The sequence below is a fragment of the Nematostella vectensis genome, chromosome 7 (genome assembly GCF_932526225.1).
Source record: "Nematostella vectensis chromosome 7, jaNemVect1.1, whole genome shotgun sequence".
NCBI lineage: Eukaryota > Metazoa > Cnidaria > Anthozoa > Actiniaria > Edwardsiidae > Nematostella > Nematostella vectensis.
The window spans coordinates 15,139,799-15,164,628 of NC_064040.1; the positions used below are offsets into that span (position 1 = coordinate 15,139,799).

Below are 24,830 nucleotides of genomic sequence, written 5' to 3' on the forward strand. Positions count from 1 at the left end.
CACGTGATTGTGACGTCATCGATGACGCAAAAAAATGCTGACGTCATCAAAATAAAAAGATTTATATTTCACGAAGAAAACATCGTATGGCAACCAAACTCGGTAGGTGTCATGAAGGTGTCAAGGGGGATGCAACAATATGTTCACGTGTTGTGTGACGTCATCGATGGCTTTACTTAAAGCAAAAAAACGTGAAGCAAATACATTCATATCTCTTGAAAGAAACATTGTTTCACAACCAAACTTGGCAGTTGTCATGTTTGTGACAAAGGGGAGTGCTAAAATATGGTCACGTGATTTGTGACGTCATCGATAACGTCACTAAAATCTAAACTATTCTGATTTCATTAAGAACAAAAATATCCATATCACATGAACGGAACATCATATAAAAACCAATCTTGGGAGGTGTCATGAAGAGGTTAAGGGAGGTGCACCGATATAGTCACGTGATTGTGACGTCATCAATGACGTCACTAGAAGCAAAAATATGCTGACGTTATTAAAATAAATAAATATTTATATTTCATTAACGAAACATCGTGTGACAACAAAACTCGGTAGGTGCGATGTATGTTTCAAGTTGTGTGCAATGAGATGGTCACTTGACGTCATCGATGAGTTCAATATATTAAAACTACCCTGACCCCGAAACATCGTATGGCAACTAAACTTGTTATGTGTCATGTAAATGTGGGGGGAAGAGGTATAACAAGTTGGTCACGTGATCTGTGAAATTGTCGTCAAAATCAGAAATATACTATTTGATATTTCTAAAGTTATTAAGCGAAAATAAACAAAGATTTGGTCGTTTGGAGCTCCGCTTTTAGGCAATGCCTAAATCTATAATCAAGCACTATCTTTGACGTGCACTTTATTTAAAGACGAGAGACAACAGTGCTTTAACATTAATTTTATTGCGACGACAATCAACGAGCTCCCCTGAGTATTTCAAGTTCACGGGCAGCCTGCGTATCAAGCGTTTTGTGGGGTTTCAGTGGAAATAGAGACCGCTCTCTACTCCACAAAAACGCTTGCTAGGTAGGCTAAATTACGGGGCAGTTAAAAAAGTAAGTCTGTTTTTCTGTCTTTTTTTATTTAATTATTTATTCGCTTAGTTCTCAAGTCCTAGGTCACTATAATTTATGCGGGAGTGACGCATCGACTGTATGAAAAATGTGTAATCAAAATAAAAAGTAGATGCTAATAGACACAAAGTCCTAACAAAAATCCAATTTCACCGAATATATGATTTTCACATTTACATTGCCCCATATAGAAAATTAGCATAACTAATTTAGATGATGGTTTTATCGTTGCAGTGGCCCCCAAAATAGTTTTCTTTGAAAGGGGTGTAACCCCCAAAATAGTTTTCTTCGAAAGGGGTGTGCCAGTCATACGGATCGTTGATGGTGATGGTGGAGTAAGTACGCAGCTGCTTTGTCTCCTATTATCTTTGTTCTACAAAGGAGTTCTTTTGTCTCTATTCTTCTCGTTCTTTGTGTCGAGGTGCGGATATTGTTAATTTGCCCAATCAAATTGCAGCTTGTGAGAGCTGCGTACCGATCCCCCGTTCTTTGTGTCGAGGTGCGGATATTGTTCATTTGCCCAATCAAATTGCAGCTTGTAAGAGCTGCGTACCGACCCTGATGGTGAGGGTTCCAACACGGAATCGCTGAATTAGGATGCTCGAAAAAAAAAAGTAAAGATGAGAAATCTGAGCTGAGCTGCACTCGCTCGCGCAATAACTTTCTATAGTCGTGTCAAATTTCTTATAAATCATAAAAATATATTTTACAGACCTGGAAAGTCTCGATGGAAACGCATTACTGACCGACAAAGAAGTGTGTGGGGAGTTTGTAGTTAGTTTGTGCCTCGCCCGTTTCGTTCTTTAAAAGCAAACGCGACCGTACGGCAGCACTTTTCAGAAAAATATATATACTTATGCCATATTTTTATTTGTTTTCTGTATGGTGCCACAGCTGTCTTTATAATTTTTAAGAGCATTACGATGCGTGTGTGGCAAAACGCGACTCGAGGCCCTGCAAGGAAAAGGAAAAGGGGACCCAGAGCAGAATCACACCGTTTACTTGTACTTACCAAAGCACAGAAGCCAGCATTTCAGACTTCGAAATAGCGGATAATCCAGACAAGACACATCATGACCCCTATTTGATAATGTAAGCAACCAAACCGAAGAGAAAAAAATATATCGACTACAATTAATTTCAGCACCTAAACTAGAAACTGTTTTTGTTCTCGCTACCTCAAGACTGTATGAAAGACTTGATAGGCCTTATGCGCAACTGAGCGCGAAGTGGATAGGTGAGGTGACCTCAAGACTATTTGCTTTTTGGCAGATGTGTACAGCGAAAGTGGCAACAACAATCATACATTCCATTTCTGGAACATCGGGCAAACATTGATTTTATTTTGTGGTTTATGTTTGTCGAAATTGTCTAGAACAAGTTTACTCTGTTAAGGAGGCTCAAAACAGTTTTTAAGTTAATATTCGCACTTACTAGCTCAGAGGGGGCGCTCAGGGAGACACGAGGACGCTTTTACTTACATGTTACAATAATGCTTGGAGGCGCATTATCACAAGGGACATATGTCATTAATATGATCAAAGCGCTCTTACTCAATAAGAGTACATTATTGAGATGAATGAATTAAATTGTTTTATAGCAATGAACCTCCTATTGTTTTGACGCCGATTACGATCTTATAATGGACCCCTTGGATAATCCTGTCAATTCTTTGGACGAAGGAGCAGTTACTCCGAACAAAGCAATGCCAACTCCGAGGACGGTGACTTTATTGGAGAGGATGATTTTTGTAACTGTGATTCTGATATTGCCTTTCCATTCGAGGAAGGTGAAATTGAGAAATCAGAAGATTTTGATACTGACTGGATAACTTTTGCGATAGCCATAGAACAGGCAGATGACGTACGTCTGCATAAAACTCAATGATCTGATCAAAAGAGGTCTAATTTACAAGGATAGAATACTATATAAGTATTTAAAGCCGCATTGTCACCAGTTTACTTCCTCAGGTCCGACATAAAACCTCAACCGATAAAAGACAAAAGAATCTATTAGAATCCGAGATAGTCAACAGGCCATCCGCTCCAAACTATCGATCACATCCTCGAAGAAACTTCCAATAGACACACTGCTTTAAATATTTTGAAATATTTTTCGCGTTTTCCGTTAAAAATCATCGGAGATTGCTACGTAATCGACCGGAAGTAAACTGGTGACAATGCGGCTTTAAAAGGACACTGTCCATTGTATGGTGGGCGTAAATCATGTATACGACCCAGAGGTATTGCAGTTCTTCAACACCCTGGAATACCTTGGGGCGAAAGTGTTGTGTTCTTTCTTTGTGGGCCAATGTACCACGGTACGGGAAGGGGAGGACGAAAGAATACAAAGGATGCCAGTATGAATTTTGGAGAACCTTCTAAAACCACTAGACAGAAAGCAAAAGGGGGATACCCAACCTCCAGTGGCGTCCAAAAGGCCATGCACCTTTGTTTTCTTAAATTCATAACGGAAGGTGGAAACAAAGACGATCCTTTGATTGACAATGAACAGACGAAGTTATATGGTGCCGTTTTGCAGAATGACGGGACTGCGCTACAACCGGAATACAATTTGATGACATTCAAAAGCGCAACGTTGGGCTCAAAGCAAAAGTTGATCTGAAGTTTGTGAGAACCCGTCAACAACCCCTGAATTTCTTAAAGAAAATGTCATAACTGAGACCAACGTTTCCCCCATGACCTTTTTTCACAGACTCTCACAATGCCAGTGGCTGTTGAATATATGTCAAAGTCGGGGAAAGATGGACATAATATGCTCAATTTGTTTAGAAAACATATTTCTGTCTTGCAATGCTGCAAAGCCTGCGTCGAGAAAACTCCATCTGTCGAATGTATTTCAAAATGCGACGAAGATATGTGTGTAAGAAAGTGCAGCGTATGCATAAATGCCAAAGATGTGACGAATACAAAACTAAAGGACATTCAAGCTACTCCCCTTGACTGCGAGCGTGTGACCGCTGCCTTTCAAACAACCAAACGTGCATTCGCCTGGTAATACTCGCTTTATCAAGTAATTGCGAGGTAGGGAACAAAATGGCAATGGAAATTTTGGAAAAGCAGCAAAAAGAGAAAACAAATGATCCCGAATGTGATTTTTGTGCTATCATTCCTGATGGCGTTCACGTCGGGAAAAGCCTCAAGTACAGCTTCGCTAACTGGTTCTGTCTACTTGAAGGGCACAGGGTTTCTCTAGCCGTGTTAAAAACACTTCTAGATGACAGTGATCCCGTGATCAGAGCAAAAATGAGAAAAGCGCTGATGAAAGAAGAACAAGGACAGAATGGCAGTCGATCTTACAGTCACTCGGGAAACCCGTCGTGCATACGTTAGTACCAAATAAATACCGCCTCACAGACACCAACAAGGTTGGACTGTATCCCCATCCGACCTCGGTGACTCTCGGTCCAGCTGGCAAGGTGCTCTTCTTGGACTGCAATCCACTTACAAAGAAAAGTAAGTTGTGCCTATAACTTGTGCCTGTAAGCCTGTTGTGCCTGTAACCTATATCCTATCTCGACCGCACAGGATTTGCATTTGTGGTAGAATAAGAGAAGCAAGAGGAGAACTGTGATAGAGGTTGCGGGCAAAATGTCCCCCAAGATGAACTCTCTTAAAACAAAGAATGCAGTTCAGGACGAAAACCAGGACGTATGGGGCGTGTACCCAAGTGACGGTAGCGGAGCTAAAGGAGAGACTTGAGGAATCTTTGAAAGTGAAAAGTAACCAATGGAAAGAATCCAAAACGGCTTTGGACTCAGTGAGAATGGACAATGATCTAAAAGTTGAGGCAATTTGTAAAGCAAGCGAGGATATATATACACAGTGGAGACCAGCCTGGACGGAGTGGGAGTCTTAGGGCATGTGGACTTGTGGAGGAATTTGGACGATTTCCCGCGCAAATCAAGGAGGTTGTGGACATGTGCGTCGTGAGTGGATGTTTGGTGGTTGCTCATAAGAACGGAGTGGAGAAGATCGGACTTTAATCGGCATCACGTTTCACTACTGTCGGATTGCAATAGTGTTGGGGGCGTTGCTCCATATGGTTCAGATCGAGTGGTGAATGTGCGTGCCATTAACCACGGGAGTGGTCAAGTGAAACCGGAGTCACTGCTTTCGGTGAAGGTCGAAAACTTCCATGCTGTGTGCCACTTTAAGCATCCGACCTGTTCGGCACTACAGTATGCACGAGACGTGGGTGCTACTGTGTTTGAATCGACTAACGGATGACTCAGTGGTCAGCATTTTACTTTACCCACCCTACATCATACTACCCTGTTCCTACAACACAAATTCTCCTGTCTGAAGTTCCCAAAATATACCACCAAACTAAAATGCAGATGTCAATAAACGATATGAGACCAGGAGGCATTGGGCAAATGTGTCCGGCAACGAAATAAAAGGCTGGACCACTCCCGCTGAATATGTATGCAAGTAGTAATGAACGTTCAGGAGTACAAGTGGTGTTTGAATAGGAGCTGGACCAGTTGTCAGAAAACGACAGTAAATCGGATCTGTCAGATGACGAGGTGATCGTCTAGGAGAGCGAGGGAGAGGAGTCTGAGGAGTCGGTAGAGGCGATAAGAAACAACGAGGTGAACTTTCTGTTTCATAACTCCAGAACAAGATCAGGTCGGGTAGTGAGGACGACGGAGAGAGCAATGCTATGGATTTAAGGTATTTATTTTTTACTTTAGTCACTTATATTGCGTATGCACCAGACACTGAAGTGTCGTGTTCGGGGGTCGTTTGGGTTCGCGGTATTTAGTAAAATCTCTCGGTTTCTCAGGAAAATTGTTATAAAGCTGCAATATTTCAATATTCTTATTCAACTATTCGGCATCATGTTTGACTGCGGTGAATGGGATTTTACAAAATCAGACGCGATGCAAATTAATTTCACGTCACAGACAAGCTACAGTTTCTTTTTAGTGTTTTGAACGGAGAATCGTGCAACCTTTTTCGAAATATAAAGATTTGTATTGTAGTATGCAGCAAATACAAGTATTTGTTTGGATTTTGGACGCGGGTACTACGGTATTTGCGATTTTTGAACGCGATATAACAGTATCGAAAACGTGAAAAGGAAACTTTTTCGGTCCGTGGAACGTGAAGGCCATTTTTCTGGTTCGTGATCCATCCCTTTACCACCCTGTACAGCTGACCGGATTAGAATGCCATTTTTAACTATCAGATGTCATTTATTGGCTCGTTTTGTGACAGCACTATTGAGATTCCGAAGATAGAGTCCATCTGAATTTATCCAACCAAGCGCCTATTTAAAACAGAGTGAGGAACTAATTTTGCATGTTTTGATGATCTCGTGGTAAATAAAACGCTAAGCCCCTCAGGCACGTTGCCAGAGATTGATATGGATTGGGTGGGGTGGGGGCGTCTGCGACTGAATATTATGCAAAAGGAGAAACCACTGTACTGCATCATGGTGGACTACCATGAAATAACATATTTTACGTCCAGTCCAACAAAACAGCCAACATTTCAGGCCCGGCAATGCTGGCGCTGGGATGCAAAGGTTTTTGCCTGACATTTCCTTTGTCTTGTTGTCGAACAAAAGTAGCCAAGTCAGCCCTCTTTATTCAATCCTTTTTATCAACACTGAATAGTAAGAATAAAATATTGAGATTTGCAATATTTTACAAGTACTGATTCGAATTACGACATTGATAAATTGTACATTATATATGATTACAATTATACGCTTTTGTAAAGAGTTAATAATAAGGTATTAATTTTTTTGACTGAAAAATTCTCCTTATTGCTTTCAATAATTTGTAGTTTTTCAAAACAATGGAGTTAGAAAGCACCCTTGATATAACAGTGGATTACAATAGCGTTTGACAAGTTCTGTATCAATGTTCAAGTGTTGTATAATTTAACTGAGATCATTTGACCACCCACGATACCCTCAAATACTGTTTGGGTAAGATAGGAAATTCTCAAAACAAACCTTATAGCCTAGAGAAAGATGATAAAAATGTTTAAATTTAGCCCTGTAAACAATCAGGGATCACGCCACCTTGAGAAGTGACAATCAAAGAAAAATTCAAGGAAAAAATGTATACACCATTTTCTGAAGATGGGTCATGACAATTCATCCATCTTTTCTGTGTTTTCTCTATTCAGTTCAGCATGCCACAGGCCCCAGGTTTGTTTTGGCAGGAGAGTCGGTAGAAAGACTCTGAGAGCTTCTGGCGGGTGACCCTGAAGACAGACTCTGTAAACTTGTTTGGCTGCTACTTGCTGTGCTCGATAAGCCTCTTGTACTGCAAGCCCTCAGCCGCTGGACTGCAATCAGGAAAACAAGAATGTTACGTTAAAATGTTACTTGAATCCTCTGGCAAGATTCCAAAACTAAGGCCATTATAAGAAAGTGTTTTTTGTTAAGACCACCATCCATGAACTGAAATGAAACCCAAAATATTTTTGTGCCATTTAAATCTTTGTTGAAAATTTGGGGTCTTACTTGTGCACAATGCAAATTTATCATAAAAAGCAAGAAAAAGTAGCATTAAAATTTGCATGTTTACAGTAATTTGGACAGAAATATAAGGAACTATTCTCAGTTACTGAGAATTGTTTTTTTCTATTACTCAAAACCACATTCTTTTAAATCAGAAGGTCACACAAATATGTCCTGTACCTACTGTATCTGTAAGTGCTCACTTACCATAGCCATTCCCCTGAAGAAACAATATCAGTGCTTGTGCCACTTTAGCAGGTTGCTCCTCTAGTGGCATTCCACCGCAGTCTGACACTTTCATGTACTCTGATATCTTGGGATCCAATCGACTGTTGCTCTCCACCACATCGTCGCCATGGGGGGAAAACGTCCCTGTTACCAGCAGGGTGGGGCACTTTAGGGATCGTGGGTTGGGACCTCCCTCTACTGGTCGGACAATGTCAATATTTGTGCGTGTGATGTAAGAGTTGATAAAGAGGGCCAGATTGTGTGGGTTTAGGAGTGACCTGAGGCTATCTTTGTAAGCTGAAGACAAATCCAAGTTTTCCTCCTTTGTTTTCTCTCCAAAGTGGTGCCAAAGTAAGTAATCCTCGACAAAAGTAGTGAGCCCCTTGTTATGGAGCTGCCGCACACACACCTAAGGAAAACACCATAAATCACTACTTTTAATATCAGTTCTCCAACAAAATGGGTTACCAGACACAGGCCTTACTCTTAATAAATCTTTTTCAAAAGCTCAATGGTTCATTTCCTTGTACTGTACTGCTACTCTTTGTGTTGGCAAGCTGTCAAATGTAATAGCTTTCAATCTATCATAAACAAACTAACTTGTGAATACACTAGCCATAGCTAGCTACAGGCGCATACCCACGATTGGCTGAGACGGGATGGGCAGTCATAGTACTCATATAATAAAAAGATAGTATTTGAAGATTCCTTAATGAGAAATTACCTCCTTTTTTTGGCTGCCAAGGCGGGGGGGGGGGGGGGGGGGGTGCGTGTAGGCGCCTGAGCTAGCAGGATGCAGTTGTCCCAAATAGGTTTATACATTTACAAAAAAATCTATATGAACAAAAAATGCTGTCTGAGACCTAGTTCCAAATAAGACATCACTTCCCCGAACACAATCTCTCTGAATACTGTAATGGCTTGTCATGAATTCCCACCAACCCTCTACTGATGTGTGATAGACAACGAAGTATTTTCCCACTTACTCGTTTATTCCTTAAATTTAATGCCTTATTTTATAATAATTAGGGCAGAAGGGGCCTGAGTGGGGGGGGGGGGGGAGGGGGGGGGGGCTGTGTAACTTAAAAATTCTGTCACCACATAAATTCAGTCCACCAAGTTAGTGCTTTTCAAAGGTTATTCTTGTACAACAATTTCAGGTGACCCTCCAAAAAATTCTGAGGGTGCTATGGTAATGAAAATTAAGGTGTGAAGCCCTATCATTAACCTATCGTGGAAGGGGATTAATGAAATGTAACAGCAGCACATGCTTGTCATGTGTAAATGTTTGACACGTACTGTACCTTTTGGTATCCCCACTCTATCCATCCAGACTTTCCAACGGACAAATTCACCAAGACCAAAGCATCAACAAAATCTGGATACATCAAGCCATAGCGGCAGAGCACATTCGCGCCCGCGCCCACCCCTAGGCCAATAAACCGAGAAATGGAGAGTTGCTTTACGACTTCGTGAACAACGAAATCGGCAAGCTCCTCCATCGTAGGATAAACAAAAGTTTCAGGCAGCTGTTTTTCGCAGTTTTCTTGTCCCGGGGCGTCTATGTGGTAGATGCAGAAGTGCTCCAGAAGGGGCTGCACGTCGACAAAATTGAAAAACCCGAGGAAAGCGGAGGTATGATTTTGCCCGATATCGTGAAATGTGACGATTGCAGGTTTGCCCTCGGTGCCTTGCATCGAGACTCGCACATCACCATACTTCGTCTCGACATTCTTTTCCGCGAATAGACACAAAAATGCGTTCTGGTCGTGGAGAACTTTGCGATCTGACTCGTGAACTTCGATGAATGACAGTGGGATATCATTTGTCATTAGGGGCTGAGCGTCCGCCATCTTCGCTCTCGCTCTCTTCTGTATTTTTTTTTTTTGCACCCTTCCTCTCACTGGGCATTATGGGTAATATAGACGCGCGTGGGTTTCTGGGAGTATCGCCAGTCTCCTCTCTGTCATCGGAATTTCTTTACAAGCACAACAAACAGCGAAAGCAAATTCCAAAGTGTCTACAACAAGAAAGAACTTGTTATTTCTTCCAGAAACTCGCGCAATTTTGGTGCCTGGTAATGATATATAGTGTTAAAATGTTCTCATAATTTAGTTAGCTTACATTTGCGACGAGAAGTGGTTTCCCGATGGAATAGTCCGTGGGCGGGAAAGTCGAAAATCATGGCTGTGGAAACCTTGGTGAAGTCAAACATGGACGAATCGTTAAATATCGGAGATGACGATGTGCGTGAATTTGAGCGGAGTGATGTGCATGAGAGCCAGGGAGAAGAAGATGAAATAGAGAGCTTACAGAATATTCGCCTGCAAGCGTCTAGCGAACTTTCTGATGGCGAAAGGATGATGTTGTATGAAAAGGCTATCAGGTATTAGTAAGTTACGTCTTTTGGAGACAGCTGATTCCATTGTTGAGCAATTATAAGAACCCCTTTCACAGGTAGCCCAGGCTCACGGCGAGTGTAGTTTTATTACAGAGTTTAAGTAGCAGCAACGTCAAGTTACTGTTATATTTTCAAATTAGCATATTTATTTCAACATGATTTGTTCCCTCATACAAACTCTGTAATAAACCTACACTCGCCGTGAGCCTGGGCTACCTGTGCCCCTTTCACTCAAATTCTAAAGGCCAAAAAGGCAATTGTAGTTAGCCAGGCTCTACCCTATAAGAAGGGGGGCATTTGGGGGGTCTAATTACCACAATACCTTACAAAATTTTCGAAAATACCGCAGAAAAAATGGGAATATCACATACCGCACAGAAGGACAAGGTTTTGAATGCATGCATGACACCCCAACATTTCTAGGTTTTCTGCTAGATCATCCCATACAAAGGGCAAATCCCAAGCACTGCAGGAATAATTAACGCAGCAATACCACAATATTTTAATTTTTTACCGCAATACCACAGTTTAAAAAACAAATCTCACAGTGTTTTGAATACCGCATCACCACATGTTTTTTGCTATTTTACCGCAATCTTGTATAAGAAAAATGCCAATGCTACAATTCGCAAAACCCAATGTCCCCCCCTAAGTACCATCCAGGTGCGAAATAAGGATTGACTAAGGGATGGGGGGGGGGGGGAGGTTAAGGTTTTCAACAAGAAAGCATTGTCTTGTGGTTGCTGAGGGGTGGGGTACATGTCTTAGGCCCACCCCTACAAAGTAAGCAGAGATAATGATTTTTCCGAGCATTCTTCAGGTAGTGTGCAGGCCTGTTACCCAGGATTTTTCTTGGGGGGGGGGGGGGTGCTACCTTATTTTTCCGGGGATGGGGGAGTTTGAGCTTACTGATGTACTGATAAAAATCCGACCACCCCCAAAAGAACAAAAAGGGATTTTTTTTATCCCTTGCAGTATAGTTTATTATCTGATTTAGCTAAAAAGGTTGATTTATAGATTTATGACATACTAAAGTGATCTAGAATGCCTTTTTATTATATAATTCGCCTATGCTATAAAGTTTTGTCTGCAAATATCATGCCTATTGCGATTGGGAAGTGGACTTTCTGCTGTTGTTTTGGGTGCGAACCCACCCCCTGCACCCCCCCAGATTTTAATCACTTGATATGCATGCCTTTTTGTAGTTTAACATCATTTTATCCCACTTAATTTATTAGGTACATCAATTGACTGGAACTAATGCCTTGATTTTATTTTCTCCACCAATCTTATCCTTTATGCTCCCTGTCTAGATTTAAGGTAAGATTGTACTTGAACATTTGATATAGCCCCTAAGGTATTCTGTATTGTTGATGTTTCTATTTGTTTTTCCTCAGAGGAAAGGTAGCTCTAGACACGCCTTGTACTGTTTTCTCGGCTGTCTACAAGGACTCAAGGGGGGAGCTTCCTTCACTGTCCTGCCTCAGTGTCTTCATTATGTGAGTATGAATTTGTTACCATTATCACTTCAAGCAGCAATACCAGATTTCAGGGATACAATAAACCTTGCTGTATCTATATCTTACAGATTGCTGAGCTCTACAGTGAAGAGGAAGACTGTATCCTTAGTGAATGCTGAACACAACAAAATAGTTTCTTAACTGTACATAGCAATCATCCTATGTCTCAAGTCAACAGCACCCTTGTACACTGTATAGTTATGTTAACATTATTATAATCAACTTCTTTTACGGGGTTTTGGGGAGATGAAGGGAGTTCTTGTTCCTTGACAATTATAGATGGCCCAGCAATTCAGTTTGCACAGGCAGAAAAGCTGTACTATGAGACTGCACTGATCACAGCTGGGACATCAGACCTGTTGAACCAAGAGAAAGGTGGGTGGAGCATAGCCTTTTCTGTAGGTGTCTCCATGCAACGTCTAGATGCAGCAGCCCTGTGGCAAGTGGTACAAGCAAGCAGCCCCTGAACAGCCTCATGCTGCCAAATTTGTCTCTTATGATTTTGAAGTGTTGTCTGGAGAGGCTGGATGGAGCAAAGGGTGGGTGATTAGAACAGAGTACTGTAATTAGGACATTCAGGAAAACAAAGAAAAAGATCGGTGACAAGGGATATGATAGTCTCTTGAACTAGGGTATCAAAGGGAGAATGGAGCAAGGGAAAGTATTGTTTTGAGCCACTCCATATTGTCATGAGTTACTGTTAGGGATGATTAACCAAGGGGTTGGAATGGGGATAGGGGGTTTGAGTTAAAAAAAGGGATTGACAAATTAAAGATTGAGAGGGAGGGTAGGTCAGCGAAACTCACTGGTCAGGCCTGTTGCCAAGAAGCGTCAATCAGAAAAAAGTGTTTTTTGATCATTTTTTTTGTCTTTTTCAGAGGCCAGCCCTTCTGGAGACCTGACATCCACTGTAAGTTCAAAATGTTTATTATCTTGGCATCTTTACTGGTTGTGAAAATGTATAAAAAAGTTTGTAATGGGGTAATCCAATTATTTGTGCAAATGGCACCTTAAGTTGGAAATTTGTTCTAGACATTTTCTAGAACTATTTTTGAACCTCCAAAATCTGAAATCGTTTATATCTTCTAAAGGTAAAGCAACAAGATGACGGCAAAGATGAATCTGCATCTGCTTCCCATCCAGAGACTGAGAAAGCTGATGAATTTGAGAATCTGGCGCACATGTGCTTAAAACAGAAAAAGTAAATATAAATTTTGTTGTACAATAATATTTTTCAGAAACCTCTGACTTGATCATCAGCCATGACCATGACCACAATGCTAGACATTGGCTTAAAGTAGAGCCTTTACATCGACTTTGAATTGATTTTTCAGCACACAGCTAGCACTGGAGTACTGTGCAAAGGTAGGATTGTCATGATCGTTCCTAATCAATCATATTTTTTGCTGATGACTGTGTCGTATGTTCAATACTTTGTCTCTTTCTAGGCTGTGAAGTTGAGGCAGGCTCATCTAGGTGAGCGGCACCCTGCAACACTGCGTACTCTGGACCTGTTTACTGTCATCTATGCTGAGATGGGCAAGGCACAATATTCAGGTAAAGTACCGAATACTTTTTTTTCATATTTCAAGATCTTACTAAAACAATTATCCAATTTTTTAGCTGCCCTGGATAAGCTATCTGCAATTCAAAAAAAGGATTCAGAAAACCACCAAACCACCAATGAAGAGGAACCCTCCAATGGTGAAACAGAAACAAAGGTAAATGAAAATAAATCTACAGAGCAACAACAAGCAGAGAAAGGGGAAAGGACAGCAGACCAAGATGAACAGAGCAATCCATTGCCAGAACAGCAAACAGGTGAGAAGGAAAGATTGCCAAACGAACAGACAGTCAGATAGCCATTAATACACACAAGCAGGCAGACAAACATATATAAAGACAGATAGACAAATTGGGAAACGTACAGACGCGGGCACATTAAATGATGGACATGCAGGAAGAGGTACATAAAAATATTCAGACAGACAGACATGAAATGTCCACATCACACGAAAAAGACAAAAAAAAAATGATTAAGTTATTGTTCTGAGGCATTGCTATACGATTGTCTCAGTAACAAATGTTAGCAAAGGAATGTTTGAAAATTATCAAACCAAAAGGAATGTTAGCAAAGAAATGTTCAAAAATTATCAAACCAAAGAGGTCATATCACTAAACACAGACAAAGATATAAACCTGGTTATTTTATGTTATGCTGTCTAGGCCCTCATCACCTGATATTGACCATACAAATACCATTCCACATCTAACTATGGATCATGTCATCTTTCATCTTCAGATGATGCAGCATCGGATGCCATCCATGTCACCCTGACCACCAGCGTTGCCTTATCTCTCTACTTTATTATCACCATAATGATGGGTGTTGGACTTACTGCAGTCATCTGTTACTACACCCAGGCCGATCCACATACTGCCTACTCCTATGTGATAACGAGGCTGCGCTTCTATTACTACTACTATTTCAGGAGGGCGCCGCATGGCGATCATTACTTCTAGGGTTGCAGTGTTTTATGGTTTGCATTTGCATTAAACAGAAAATTTGATGAGGGTAGGTTTAAATTAATTTGTGGACACAAATGTATATGCACGCATATCTTTTAGAGCTTTTTAAATAGTAATTTTTTTAGTTGTAGTAGAGTAGTCCCGTCTAGTCCCTTTTTTTGCAAGTTTTATTAGCATTACTGGGTATTTTTATAAAAATTGTACAGCCTTGAGCTTTCAGGTGCGTGCGGAAGGTGCGAGTGCACCCGCCTTGGTGGACAAAAGTGGGTAAAAACTATGCTTTTTCAATATAATATCTATGACTGCACACTCCCCTTCAGCCAATCCTGAAAACGCGCCTGGCTTTTCAGAAGTCATTTTATTTATGTATGTATGTAGATAGCTCAATAATCTTACTCTAAACATTTGTACAAAGCAACAATAAACAGTAATGATTTAACAAATAGAGAGAGATCTTGAAAGATAGCTCTGTGATAGATCACAGAGACCTTGGTTCACCCAATACTGTCCCTATATCAGAAAGGATATTATGGACTCTCTATTTCCATCTGTTCCACTTGGTTTTCATCATTCCCTGATGTTCTCCGCTTGAACATCTTACTATCAGGATTGTTTTCTGGATTACGGCAGGTCTTAAGTTTACTTTCCAATGCTTTAACCTGGTCTTTAGTAACTGTAACAATGTGACTTGTAACCATGTTAACAATTGAGTTAATGGTATCCATGAGAGCAGTCCCCTTGTCAGTTACTCCAAACTTCTCGTTTACATACTTCTGTAATTCACCACCAGTACTCCCAACTGAGAGCGCAGCTAGCGCGATCTGTGATGGGGAAAAGTGAAATGCTACATCTGTGCGCATGGCACGTAGTAAAAACTCCTCTGCCTTAATGCGCCAACTCTCAGGATTAACCTTACCCTCTGATAAATACATCTTAATGTCAATCAAAAACCCCTCCATAGGACGGAAAGGGTGATGGATTGTCAAATGAAAATCCAAACGCTCCATCAACAACAACTCATGTGCTAAAATAAAATCCATTACTTTCTCTCGACGATCTCTCGGCAAAATTTGCACAAAGTTTTCAACTGAAATGTTGTACTCTTCAACCTTGCACGCCATGAACAAGCAAACGAGAAACATTTCTTTCGGCGGGTGATCCATGACTGATGTCTTCACATAGAATCTCTTTAGGTATGTAATAGCGGTAGCGGTAACTGAACGAGGAACTGGCGGCTGGAATTTAGCTGATACTTCCACGATGACCAGCTCATAGTATTCCACCAGTTTCTTTTCTTCTTCAACTGTCAGGTATTTTACGTTTTTCTTGTCAGGATAGGCATCGCTATGGCGAGATTTGTACGCGCTGTTTACATTTTCACGCAGCTTTTGTACTTCTTCTTGATTTATGAATATCCAGTGCTTTCTCTGAGTGCTAGTGTGGAACATTTTGACCAAAACTTGTGCAGAACGTTTTCACGGTTATTGGCCGTTTGGCTTGAGGGGAAGCAATTTTCCACCGGCGTAGAGGAAGGGTGAGTCTGCAGGAAGTCAGCGGTTAATGTATATGTTCGGAACCAATCGGTCGACTCGTCCGAAATCCTGACTGATAAAGGTAATTTCAAGATGGCGCTGAAATCGCGAGGTATCTACAAGATACTAGTCTACTAGTTTTACAACAAAATTACGCTCTTCATTTTCTCTGCATTTTAGTGGTAAAATCCATGACAACACTCATTTCCAACGGGGATGGGGGGGATTAGCCGAGGGGAGCGGCAAGTAACTCGGGGGGGGGGAGGGGGGGTGAATAACACATTGTCTCTCTCTTCATCGGACGGGGATCATCGTCGTATCTTTTAGGGTGTAAATTTGGAGCCTTGGGTATCTTTTAGAGGGGTGAAAATGAGAATGCCCAGATTTTTTACCTCGGTATCTTTTGGGTGCTATTATACAATCGCTCATATGACTTGTAGCTCATTAAAGAACGTTAACACGTGTCAATCGGTGTTTTTAGATCTGTACAGGACCCGAAATGATCCCAGGGCCCGAAACGATCCCAGGACCCGAAATGATACCCAAAAGCACCCCAACTGATCCTCGGGCCCGAACCGATACCGAGGAGTCCCCGAAATCAACCCCAAGGAATTGCGGTAATGGACAAAGGGAAAGCAGAAGAAATACTTGCAATTTTGAAGCGTAATAAAGGGTTAACAGCGACTCGATTTCTAAGCAACGTGACTTAAAAATATTAAATTCCAACACAATACTTCTATTTATTACATTACGGCGTTAAACCCATAAACAGGGTCCTGGGATCATTTCGGGCCCTGTACAGATCTAAAAACACCGATTGACACGTGTTAACGTTCTTTCAGATCACTAACCAGCGAAAACATCACACAACCCACGGGACGATAATTGATAGCGAGCTTAACAATGATCTGTTTGTTTTGTCTGAGGTATTTTTTAGGGGGTAAATTCATGCCTAACCACGCCCGTATACGTATAATATCGGAGGTCCCCCCTCTCCCCACCCACCCCGGGACAGGCATGTTCTGTCCAGCCGTGCGCACTTCACGGCATCCTGTTACAGGTTGTAACAAAGAAATACTCGCGAGGATTAGCTGCTTAGATAAAATTTAATAATAAATATACACTAACACTATAAATGGAATACTGCTTCCAAAATAGAATAAAAAATAAAAGGAACTTTAACATCATAGAAATGCCGATTTTTGTGCTGCCTGGTAGTTCTGGAATCTTTCGCAATGGTTATACGACCCAACTATTATTGTAAGGAGAGTTGACCATGGAAATTACAGCTACAAGTAAAAGCCCTTCTAAGTTCTTAAATGCTCGAGTCGTTTACATAATAAATAGCGATGACAATACCTACATTATAATGTTGCACTCTATTTTTATACCGGACGTTTTGTAATGCCTAATACACCGGAAGTCAATGTACCACACCGCTGATAGCCGGGGAATCAGTCGGGATTTCCGACTGCGTACCGGGTTCCGTAAAACCGCTGACTTCCCGCAGACTCACCCTTCCTCTACGCCGGTGGAAAATTGCTTCCCAGACTTGAGACCAGACTTTAAATTATGAGCCCGCGATGATGGAGGACTGGTGGCTATTACTAAATTTCGAGATCTCAAAATTCGAAAGTGAACTCATGTAAATGGTGTATATAGTAAGTCATTTTAATCTATTTTTTGTTTATATAAATTCCATGTACTGTTCTTGATTGGAATACAAAAATGTTGTGATAAAAATGTGCATTGTTTATTGTTGGGGCTCCTGTGGTATGACTCAGCGGTTACAAGCCTTAACTAAAATGATGTAAACTTTCGGCAAACGTGAAAATCTCTTTCTAGTTTATTCAAACCCTGATATTCCTAGCTATCGATATGCGAAGAGGTAACATCAATGCTCACTTCTGGTCTCGAACCACGTACAAAGCTGATAGAAACGATAGATCTTCCGGGGAAAGACGCAGAGAAAGTGAGAGGGGTGAAACTTCTATTTCATGGCGACGAAGAAGCGAAGAAAAACCAGTTTCTGACGATAGTGTTACGGGGTCCAGGCAAGAGCCTCTACCCAGACAAAGATGGACAGATGGTAAACTTACCCTCCCTTGCTTAGTTTTATAAGTGTACCGGATAAGACGACGATAACACATACACTAAAAAAATAATTACAGCGTACTTAAACACACCATCCCGGCGTAATTAATCAATGAAAATCGAAATCAATCGATGCTAATCAATCGATTAATATTGGAAATCGATGATCTGCAAGTTTGTGACCTTTCATTGGTTACTAATCGATGATGGTACCATGATCGATTAATATCGATTTTAATCGATTTTCATTAAATATGATCTGAATGATCGCAAAGATTTCAAAAGAGTACAAATGTATCATTTATTAAGTATACGTTCATTGTTAAAGACCCTTAATGATACCTTTTTGAAATGGGCAGCAACAGAGTTATAATCCTTTTCAAAATAGCTCATTAAAAAAACATAATTACTTTAACATTTCAAACATGTCGCTGGTCCTTTTCCAGGCTTCGCTGGCCCACCCTCTTTCCCTTTGACAGACCCTTGTGGATCCTTGAATAAAAGAACAAATGCCATTTATATTGTGTCTCCCTGCACACAAGCATCGGAGTAAACGCATAATTCGAGCTGAGCTTGTGTGGCAAGATGAGTGAAGTGAGTGGCCTGCTATGATCTCTGTCGACGAAACGAGCAAAACGTTAAAGAGCATTTCTATTAATTCAACAAATCATAGTTCCACTAATGACTATCAACAACCGCAACGACAGTCTCCCTGCACACAAGCGTCTAAGTAAACGCGTAATTCGGGAGCAGAGCTTGCGTGGCAAGATGAGTGAAGCAAACAGCCTGCTATGATCTCTGTCGACGAAACGAGCAAAACATTAAAGAGCTTTTCAACAAATCATAGCTCAACTAATGACTATCAACAATCGCAACGACAGTCAATCAGTAAACTTATTTTTCGATACACGAAATCACATTATGAACATTTGTTGGCCCGGAGAATGTTATGAAATAATATCGAAGCCAGGGAAGTCAATCGATGACAGCCGATGATAATCGATGAAATTAAGGAATATTTTTGTGTGACTATCGATTAATCATTGATTACCAATATCAATCGATATTAATCGGCTGATTTCATCAATTAATATCGATTTATCGATATTAATTCAGATTGATTCAGGATGGCTCCTGAATAAATCCCCATAAAATGTGACAATTTTGGAGGGATTCCGCTTTCTTTTTCATGCATTGTTTGATTATTCAACTATCCAGCAAAACAAACTACTATAGTATTGATGTAACAAAACTGCTCCAAAACCCAACACAACCACCAGCTAGATAGACCACCTAAAATAAGGCCACCTCCACTTCCTCTTTAGTTTTTCTAGTTTATCGATTAATCATTGATTACCAATATCAATCGATATTAATCGGCTGATTTCATCAATTAATATCGATTTATCGATATTAATTCAGATTGATTCAGGATGGCTCCTGAATAAATCCCCATAAAATGTGACAATTTTGGAGGGATTCCGTTTACTAGTGAAAATTCATGTCTGTTTTAATATGCGAACCCATTGTCTACGTTGTTTACCTGAATAGCAGCACAGCATGTGATAGTAGATCTGCCGATATCTGTCATCGGACTGGGGCCGCCAAAAGCTATCCCGAGTTTGGTCATATAAATAACTGGCGAAAACAATCACATAGAAAAAAAAAACTCAAAGCAAGGTTTAAAGTATTTGTTTATTGAAATATAACCTAAAATATGCATTAATTGTGGGCTGATGCCCCTGTGTCTTTGTATGAATATCCGATCTAAACCAAAAAAAAATAATGAAAATCGTATTTTAATTGATAATGGTACAATCATCGAATACTTATGGACGAAAGGTCACAAATTTGCTAGACATCGATTAACCATGGATTTCCAATATGAATCGATTGATTAGCATCAAGTGATTCCAATTTTTCATTGATTATCGTTTTTATCAATTAATAACGCTGGGGGGTCTTTTGAACATGCAATATACGCTGCATTCACGGAAAGCAGCTCTTAACTTAAATGAGCATGTACTAACTGACCGTGTGGGGTCATGCCAGTAAGTGTTACTTGAACAAAATTCTATACTTACAAAAACATGCTCTGCGTTTTATGTTTTTTGCTAAAACTAATGTTTTACCCATACAGTCGTTATATTTTGAATCGGTGTGCCATCTTATGTATGATATCCGAAATGGAACCGCCCCACCCAATATTCTAAACCTCTTCACGGATATCAAAAGCGTCCATTCTTACAATACACAATCATCAACCTCAAATAAATTCTACATACAAAAATCTAGACTTGAAATCAAGCGAAATTCTTTTTCAAGAGTAGGCGCAAGGGTGTGGAATGAGCTGCCACAGTCATTGAGAGAGTCCTCCAAAAAACAGTTTAAAACAAAACTGTGTTCAGCCCTTGTTGATATCCTTATTAAATATGATGACTATATTGATGTCTGCCAAATCAGCACAGCTTTGAAAAATCACAATTTATTGGTATCATAAACTCACATACTTATGTTTGCTTTGTTTTCCCCTTTCTATATCATAAGATAATTAATGCTATTAATGCTCTTTTTCTCTAAGACCAGAAGTGTTTATTTAAATTTTCATTTTTCTCCCAAATTTTGTCAAATTTTCAAATTTTCTTAATATACTAGTTCTCACTTAACTTTGCTTATACAATTATATTTAATATTTATGTAAATAAGTAAGTGACTGATCCTTCTTGATTAGCTCGTCTATTTGCGGATCAGTCACACAACAACTTGATACAATAAAAAAAGTCAAAAGTTAAAAAGTTACTGACTTACTTTCTTACTTACTCACTCATGTACTCACCCATGTACTCACTCACTCACAAACTCACTCATTTACATACTCACACACTTACATAATTTTACTTTACTCACTTACTACTTACTTACTTACTTACATACTTTTTACTTACTTTCACTTGCTTGCTTGCTTTCCTGTTTGCTTACATACTTACTTACTTACATATGTACTTACGTACTTACTTTCATACTCCTCATAAAGGGATGGGGGAACGCTCAACTTCAAGTATAAGCATAACTGGGGGAGGGGAGCGGGGGGTCGAAAGATCCCAAAAACTAAAAGCCCCTCACAAAAAATTGACAATTGACTAATTCACTGTATAACCAATTCAGCCCCTTTCAAAATTAATTAACTTTGGACTATGCAAACGATGTATGAATACAGCTTGATGGAATACTGTTTACATTTTTTATAGCTGACAAGCCCTGTCAAAGTGATGATTCTAAAAGGCATAAAACAGTTAACCTCGAACAAGACACATATACTGCACCCCCAAGCATGCCATGCTATACAAATGCCCAGGGTGTTGGCAGGAACTGGTACTATACCAGGTGGAGTAGGGACCGGCGGCACAGGGCCAATAGTGTTCCTTTCAGTGTGATGTCATACAATGTGCTGGCAGACAGTCTTATGCAGGCACACCCTGGGCTGTATGAGGGATGTAAGGAGTGGTGCTTGGACTGGGAATACAGGAAGAAGAATCTTTTAAAGGAAATTCTACATTGTAATGCTGATGTAGGTTTGCATTACAATAAATGGCTATTTAAATTGGAGCCTTTTTATAATGGTCTGAAGACTTTTTATATTCATGTGTCTGTTTATTGGAGATTGTATTCACATAGAATTTGAAATTGACTGAAGAATTGGGAGCCAGGACTTTGGAAATGGCCCAGAGGTGTAGCCAGGATTTAAAACAGGAGGGGACCAAAAGGCCCTTTCAAGGCATTTTCACCAGCATTTTAGATAATGTATCACACAATTACTGTATTTTTGGCTGCTAGAAGGGGGGGCCCTGGGCCACCCCCTGGCTACGCCCCTGGGGCCCATAATATAGGTCTATTTTATAGAGGTTCCTCCATATTAGAACCTTTAGAACCTTTATATTAGAACCTTTAGATTAGATTAGATTTTTAAAGGAAATTAAAAGCTAAAGCTTGAAAACCCTAGTAGTACATCAAGAGTTTTCAGTCTTAACATTATATTTTCATTTCGTTTGTTAATTTTTTTTTCATTTGTTACATGGTTTTTATATGTGTGCTCAAGATTGGACAGGTGCTATTGTTAAGTCGGCCAATGGTTCTGGGTAGTGATCATTATTGATATGAGAAACATCCCATTATCCAGCCAATGGTTCTGGGTGGTGATCATTATTGATATGAGAAACATCCCATTATCTGATATAGATTTTTCTTTTGGTTTTTAGATATTATGTCTTCAAGAAGTAGAGTCTGAGCACTTTGATAATTGGTTTTTCCCAGAACTTTGCAAAGCAGGTGAGACATCATATCGTAAGGCAGATTTAAAGGGGTTTTAGAAAGTACAATTATAAATGCGCTTTAACTGCTACTACTACTACTATTATTATTATTATTATTATTATTATTATTATTATTATTATTATTATTATTATTATTATTATTATTATTATTATTATTATTATTATTATTATTATTATTATTATTATTATTATTATTATTATCATTGATGTTTTCAAGAGAGAGTCTAACAAGAGAGTCTAGACTTTTTCATGCATTGTTTGATTATTCAACTATCCAGCAAAACAAACTACTATAGTATTGATGTAACAAAACTGCTCCAAAACCCAACACAACCACCAGCTAGATAGACCACCTAAAATAAGGCCACCTCCACTTCCTCTTTAGTTTTTCTAGATGTGTTTCATAGTACAAAGGTTTGACTTCCCAAGCTGGGATTTTGTGCCAACCTAGATAACTTCCTTATTTGTACATTAATTGCTATTGGTTATCTTTTACAGGATATAAAGGCTTCTATAAGAAGAGAACTGGGAAGAAGTTGGATGGTTGTGCCACATTCTACAAGAAATCACGGTTTCATCACTTACTTACCCAAGAGGTTGAGTTTTGCAGAAAGGACATCTTGGTCATGGACAGGGATAATGTTGCCTTGATTGTGGTTTTGAGACCTAGATATGAGAATGGCAAGACATGCAATCACACTGCACTCTGTGTGGCCAACACCCACCTATTATTCAACAAAAAGCGAGGAGACATCAAGCTTCTGCAGTTGTCTTCATTATTTGCAGAGATACAGCAAGTGACATCCAAAGTGTGCTCTTCTGAGGGTTCAAGGGGCATTAAGCAGTGTGGGGTTATCCTCTGTGGGGATTTTAACATGACTCCATGGTGTCCACTATATAGCCTTGTGGTTCAAGGCTTTTTGGATTATGAAGGGATGATCAAGACAGCCTTGTCTGGGCAGTGCTCACCTTACAGGAGGTACAACGACAAAGATAGATTATGCAGTGATATCATACCTAGGGAACTGAACCTTATGTATGACTGCACTTGGGGACCAGCCAATAAGAGCACTGAGGAAGAGAATGTTGATAAAAAGGATACGACTCAAATAGGGACCAATGTACAATGCCGGTCACTAGGGCAGACAGCACCCACTGTAAACTTAAATGATTGGCCACAATTAGGAGCTTCATTATCTTCAGTCTCGGACACATCGTCTTGTTGGGCACACTCTGGAAAAAGTACTATCCCAGTGACAGAAAGTGATCCACCGGTAGGAGGATCAAGCACTACTTTGATCACCACAGCCCCACTGGGTAACAACTCTAATCTTCAAAGGTGCCCAACAATCACACACCGACTGAATTTCTGGAGCGCATATAACCATGCTCACCGTCGAGGAGCCCATGAAGTGACCACATACCATGGCTCCCTGGAGCCAGGCTGTACTGTAGACTATATATTCACCTCTGGCGGGGACTCCGCTCAAGCGTGCAGATACTGTTTTAAGCGGCATTGCATCATTGAGTTGCGTGGAACATTAGGGTTGTTGACTGAGGAGCAGATTAGGCAACTGGGTGGTTTACCCTGTGACAAGCTGTCTTCAGATCATTTGGCTTTGCAGGCCTCATTTTTTCTTCATTTGTGAGGTTTTAGATCATTTATAGATAACTTTGTTTCTTCCTTGAAGAAACAGGTCTTCCTTGGCATCAAGGATCCACCTGGACAACCAGACTTGGATGCTACACCTTTTAAAAGAGAGCTGTTTAATTTAAATCATATGATTTTAGATATAGTACTATGAATCTGGCATGGTGATGGTTAGAGTCAGGGAAGTACATAGACATGCATTTGCTTTGGCTGAATGATAAAATTTCTTCATTCCTTTCACTCATCATCCTTTCAAAAGGTTTATCACCAAAATTCAGTAGCGAGTGGGTTTTAAGGGTTTGTGGTGAGGTAGCTTTAGTGCAGATTTTCGGTTTTGGATTTTTTTTGGTGTTGTTTTGCAGTTTCTTAAGGTCGCTCGCGCGTAAGTCAACAGATCACAAACTGAGCGCATCATCAATTTTAAACTTCGCACAGAAGCGTCAATGTTTATACGATTGCTCTAGATTTATTACCAAAGACGACTCAATGTATGGAGAGTGCAGAGAGTTAATTCCCTTGAAATAGTTCTACAACCCAAAATTTTTTTAAACTTGGCAAAAACAATATTGATGTTAAGGGCTTTCAAAAAATGTAATAAAAAATGGGGTTACCAACCTCGTTTTCACAACAGAGGGGCGTAGAGTTGACGCGTTTTTACTGATCGCGCAAGGAAAAATCCCAACTCTTAGTTTTCAAAAAGAGTGCCTATAGTAATCAAGTTCTGTTTGTCGAGCTGCCAAAATCCGATATCCTAAACAATAACCCGTAGTCAGGTAGTAGGTAAAGTTCAAAACAAATCACATTTTAAGAGATCGCACTGAAAGACATTGTTTTCGCCACTATTTATACGGTAAAAAGCGCAATTTGGAAGTATTTTTACGGCTTTTAAGAGAAATAACAAAACTTCTACAACCCAACTTTTTTTCTTCTTTCAGTATATCATTTTTCCGTATAT

The 24,830-nt window shown here is 40.0% G+C and overlaps 4 protein-coding genes across 4 annotated transcripts; 2 read left to right on the forward strand and 2 right to left on the reverse strand.

Moving 5' to 3' along the window:
- Positions 1–6,685: 6,685 nt before the first annotated feature.
- Positions 6,686–9,718, reverse strand: LOC5511896 (protein NDRG4). The gene is made up of 3 exons (XM_001632177.3): positions 9,122–9,718; positions 7,797–8,226; positions 6,686–7,414 (listed from the first exon to the last, which is right to left on the reverse strand). The coding sequence occupies exons 1-3, from the start codon at positions 9,668–9,670 to the stop codon at positions 7,254–7,256; spliced, it is 1,140 nt and encodes a 379-aa protein (XP_001632227.3). The 5' UTR covers positions 9,671–9,718; the 3' UTR covers positions 6,686–7,253.
- A 55-nt stretch (positions 9,719–9,773) lies between these two features.
- LOC5511863 lies at positions 9,774–14,710 on the forward strand. Its single transcript, XM_032381228.2, has 11 exons — positions 9,774–10,203; positions 11,532–11,538; positions 11,616–11,717; positions 11,807–11,837; positions 12,018–12,113; positions 12,617–12,648; positions 12,830–12,939; positions 13,073–13,103; positions 13,187–13,295; positions 13,362–13,559; positions 14,041–14,710. Exons 1-11 carry the CDS (start codon positions 10,001–10,003, stop codon positions 14,259–14,261), a joined length of 1,140 nt encoding a protein of 379 aa, XP_032237119.2. The 5' UTR covers positions 9,774–10,000; the 3' UTR covers positions 14,262–14,710.
- On the reverse strand, positions 14,607–15,798 carry LOC5511895 (cyclin-H). Its single transcript, XM_001632176.3, has one exon. The coding sequence runs from the start codon at positions 15,713–15,715 to the stop codon at positions 14,795–14,797; it is 921 nt and encodes a 306-aa protein (XP_001632226.2). The 5' UTR covers positions 15,716–15,798; the 3' UTR covers positions 14,607–14,794.
- A 1,789-nt stretch (positions 15,799–17,587) lies between these two features.
- On the forward strand, positions 17,588–24,112 carry LOC5511862 (protein angel homolog 2). Its single transcript, XM_032381227.2, has 4 exons — positions 17,588–17,888; positions 21,142–21,461; positions 22,150–22,219; positions 22,723–24,112. Exons 1-4 carry the CDS (start codon positions 17,678–17,680, stop codon positions 23,871–23,873), a joined length of 1,752 nt encoding a protein of 583 aa, XP_032237118.2. The 5' UTR covers positions 17,588–17,677; the 3' UTR covers positions 23,874–24,112.
- Positions 24,113–24,830: the final 718 nt, after the last annotated feature.

Bases quoted from the DNA above. Each gene is read 5' to 3' on its own strand.
- LOC5511863 (XM_032381228.2), top strand. From the start codon at position 10,001: ATGGCTGTGGAAACCTTGGTGAAGTCAAACATGGACGAATCGTTAAAT. The intron at 11,838-12,017 runs GTATCCTTAGTG...TGACAATTATAG, and splicing joins CTACAGTGAAGAGGAAGACT to ATGGCCCAGCAATTCAGTTT. The intron at 12,940-13,072 runs GTAAATATAAAT...TTGATTTTTCAG, and splicing joins ATGTGCTTAAAACAGAAAAA to CACACAGCTAGCACTGGAGT.
- LOC5511896 (XM_001632177.3), bottom strand. From the start codon at position 9,670: ATGGCGGACGCTCAGCCCCTAATGACAAATGATATCCCACTGTCATTC. The intron at 8,227-9,121 runs GTACAGTACGTG...TGTTTTCCTTAG, and splicing joins TAGAGTGGGGATACCAAAAG to GTGTGTGTGCGGCAGCTCCA. The intron at 7,415-7,796 runs GTAAGTGAGCAC...TCCTGATTGCAG, and splicing joins TCTTCAGGGGAATGGCTATG to TCCAGCGGCTGAGGGCTTGC.
- LOC5511895 (XM_001632176.3), bottom strand. From the start codon at position 15,715: ATGTTCCACACTAGCACTCAGAGAAAGCACTGGATATTCATAAATCAA.
- LOC5511862 (XM_032381227.2), top strand. From the start codon at position 17,678: ATGCGAAGAGGTAACATCAATGCTCACTTCTGGTCTCGAACCACGTAC. The intron at 17,889-21,141 runs GTAAACTTACCC...CATTTTTTATAG, and splicing joins CAGACAAAGATGGACAGATG to CTGACAAGCCCTGTCAAAGT. The intron at 21,462-22,149 runs GTAGGTTTGCAT...TTTGGTTTTTAG, and splicing joins TTCTACATTGTAATGCTGAT to ATATTATGTCTTCAAGAAGT.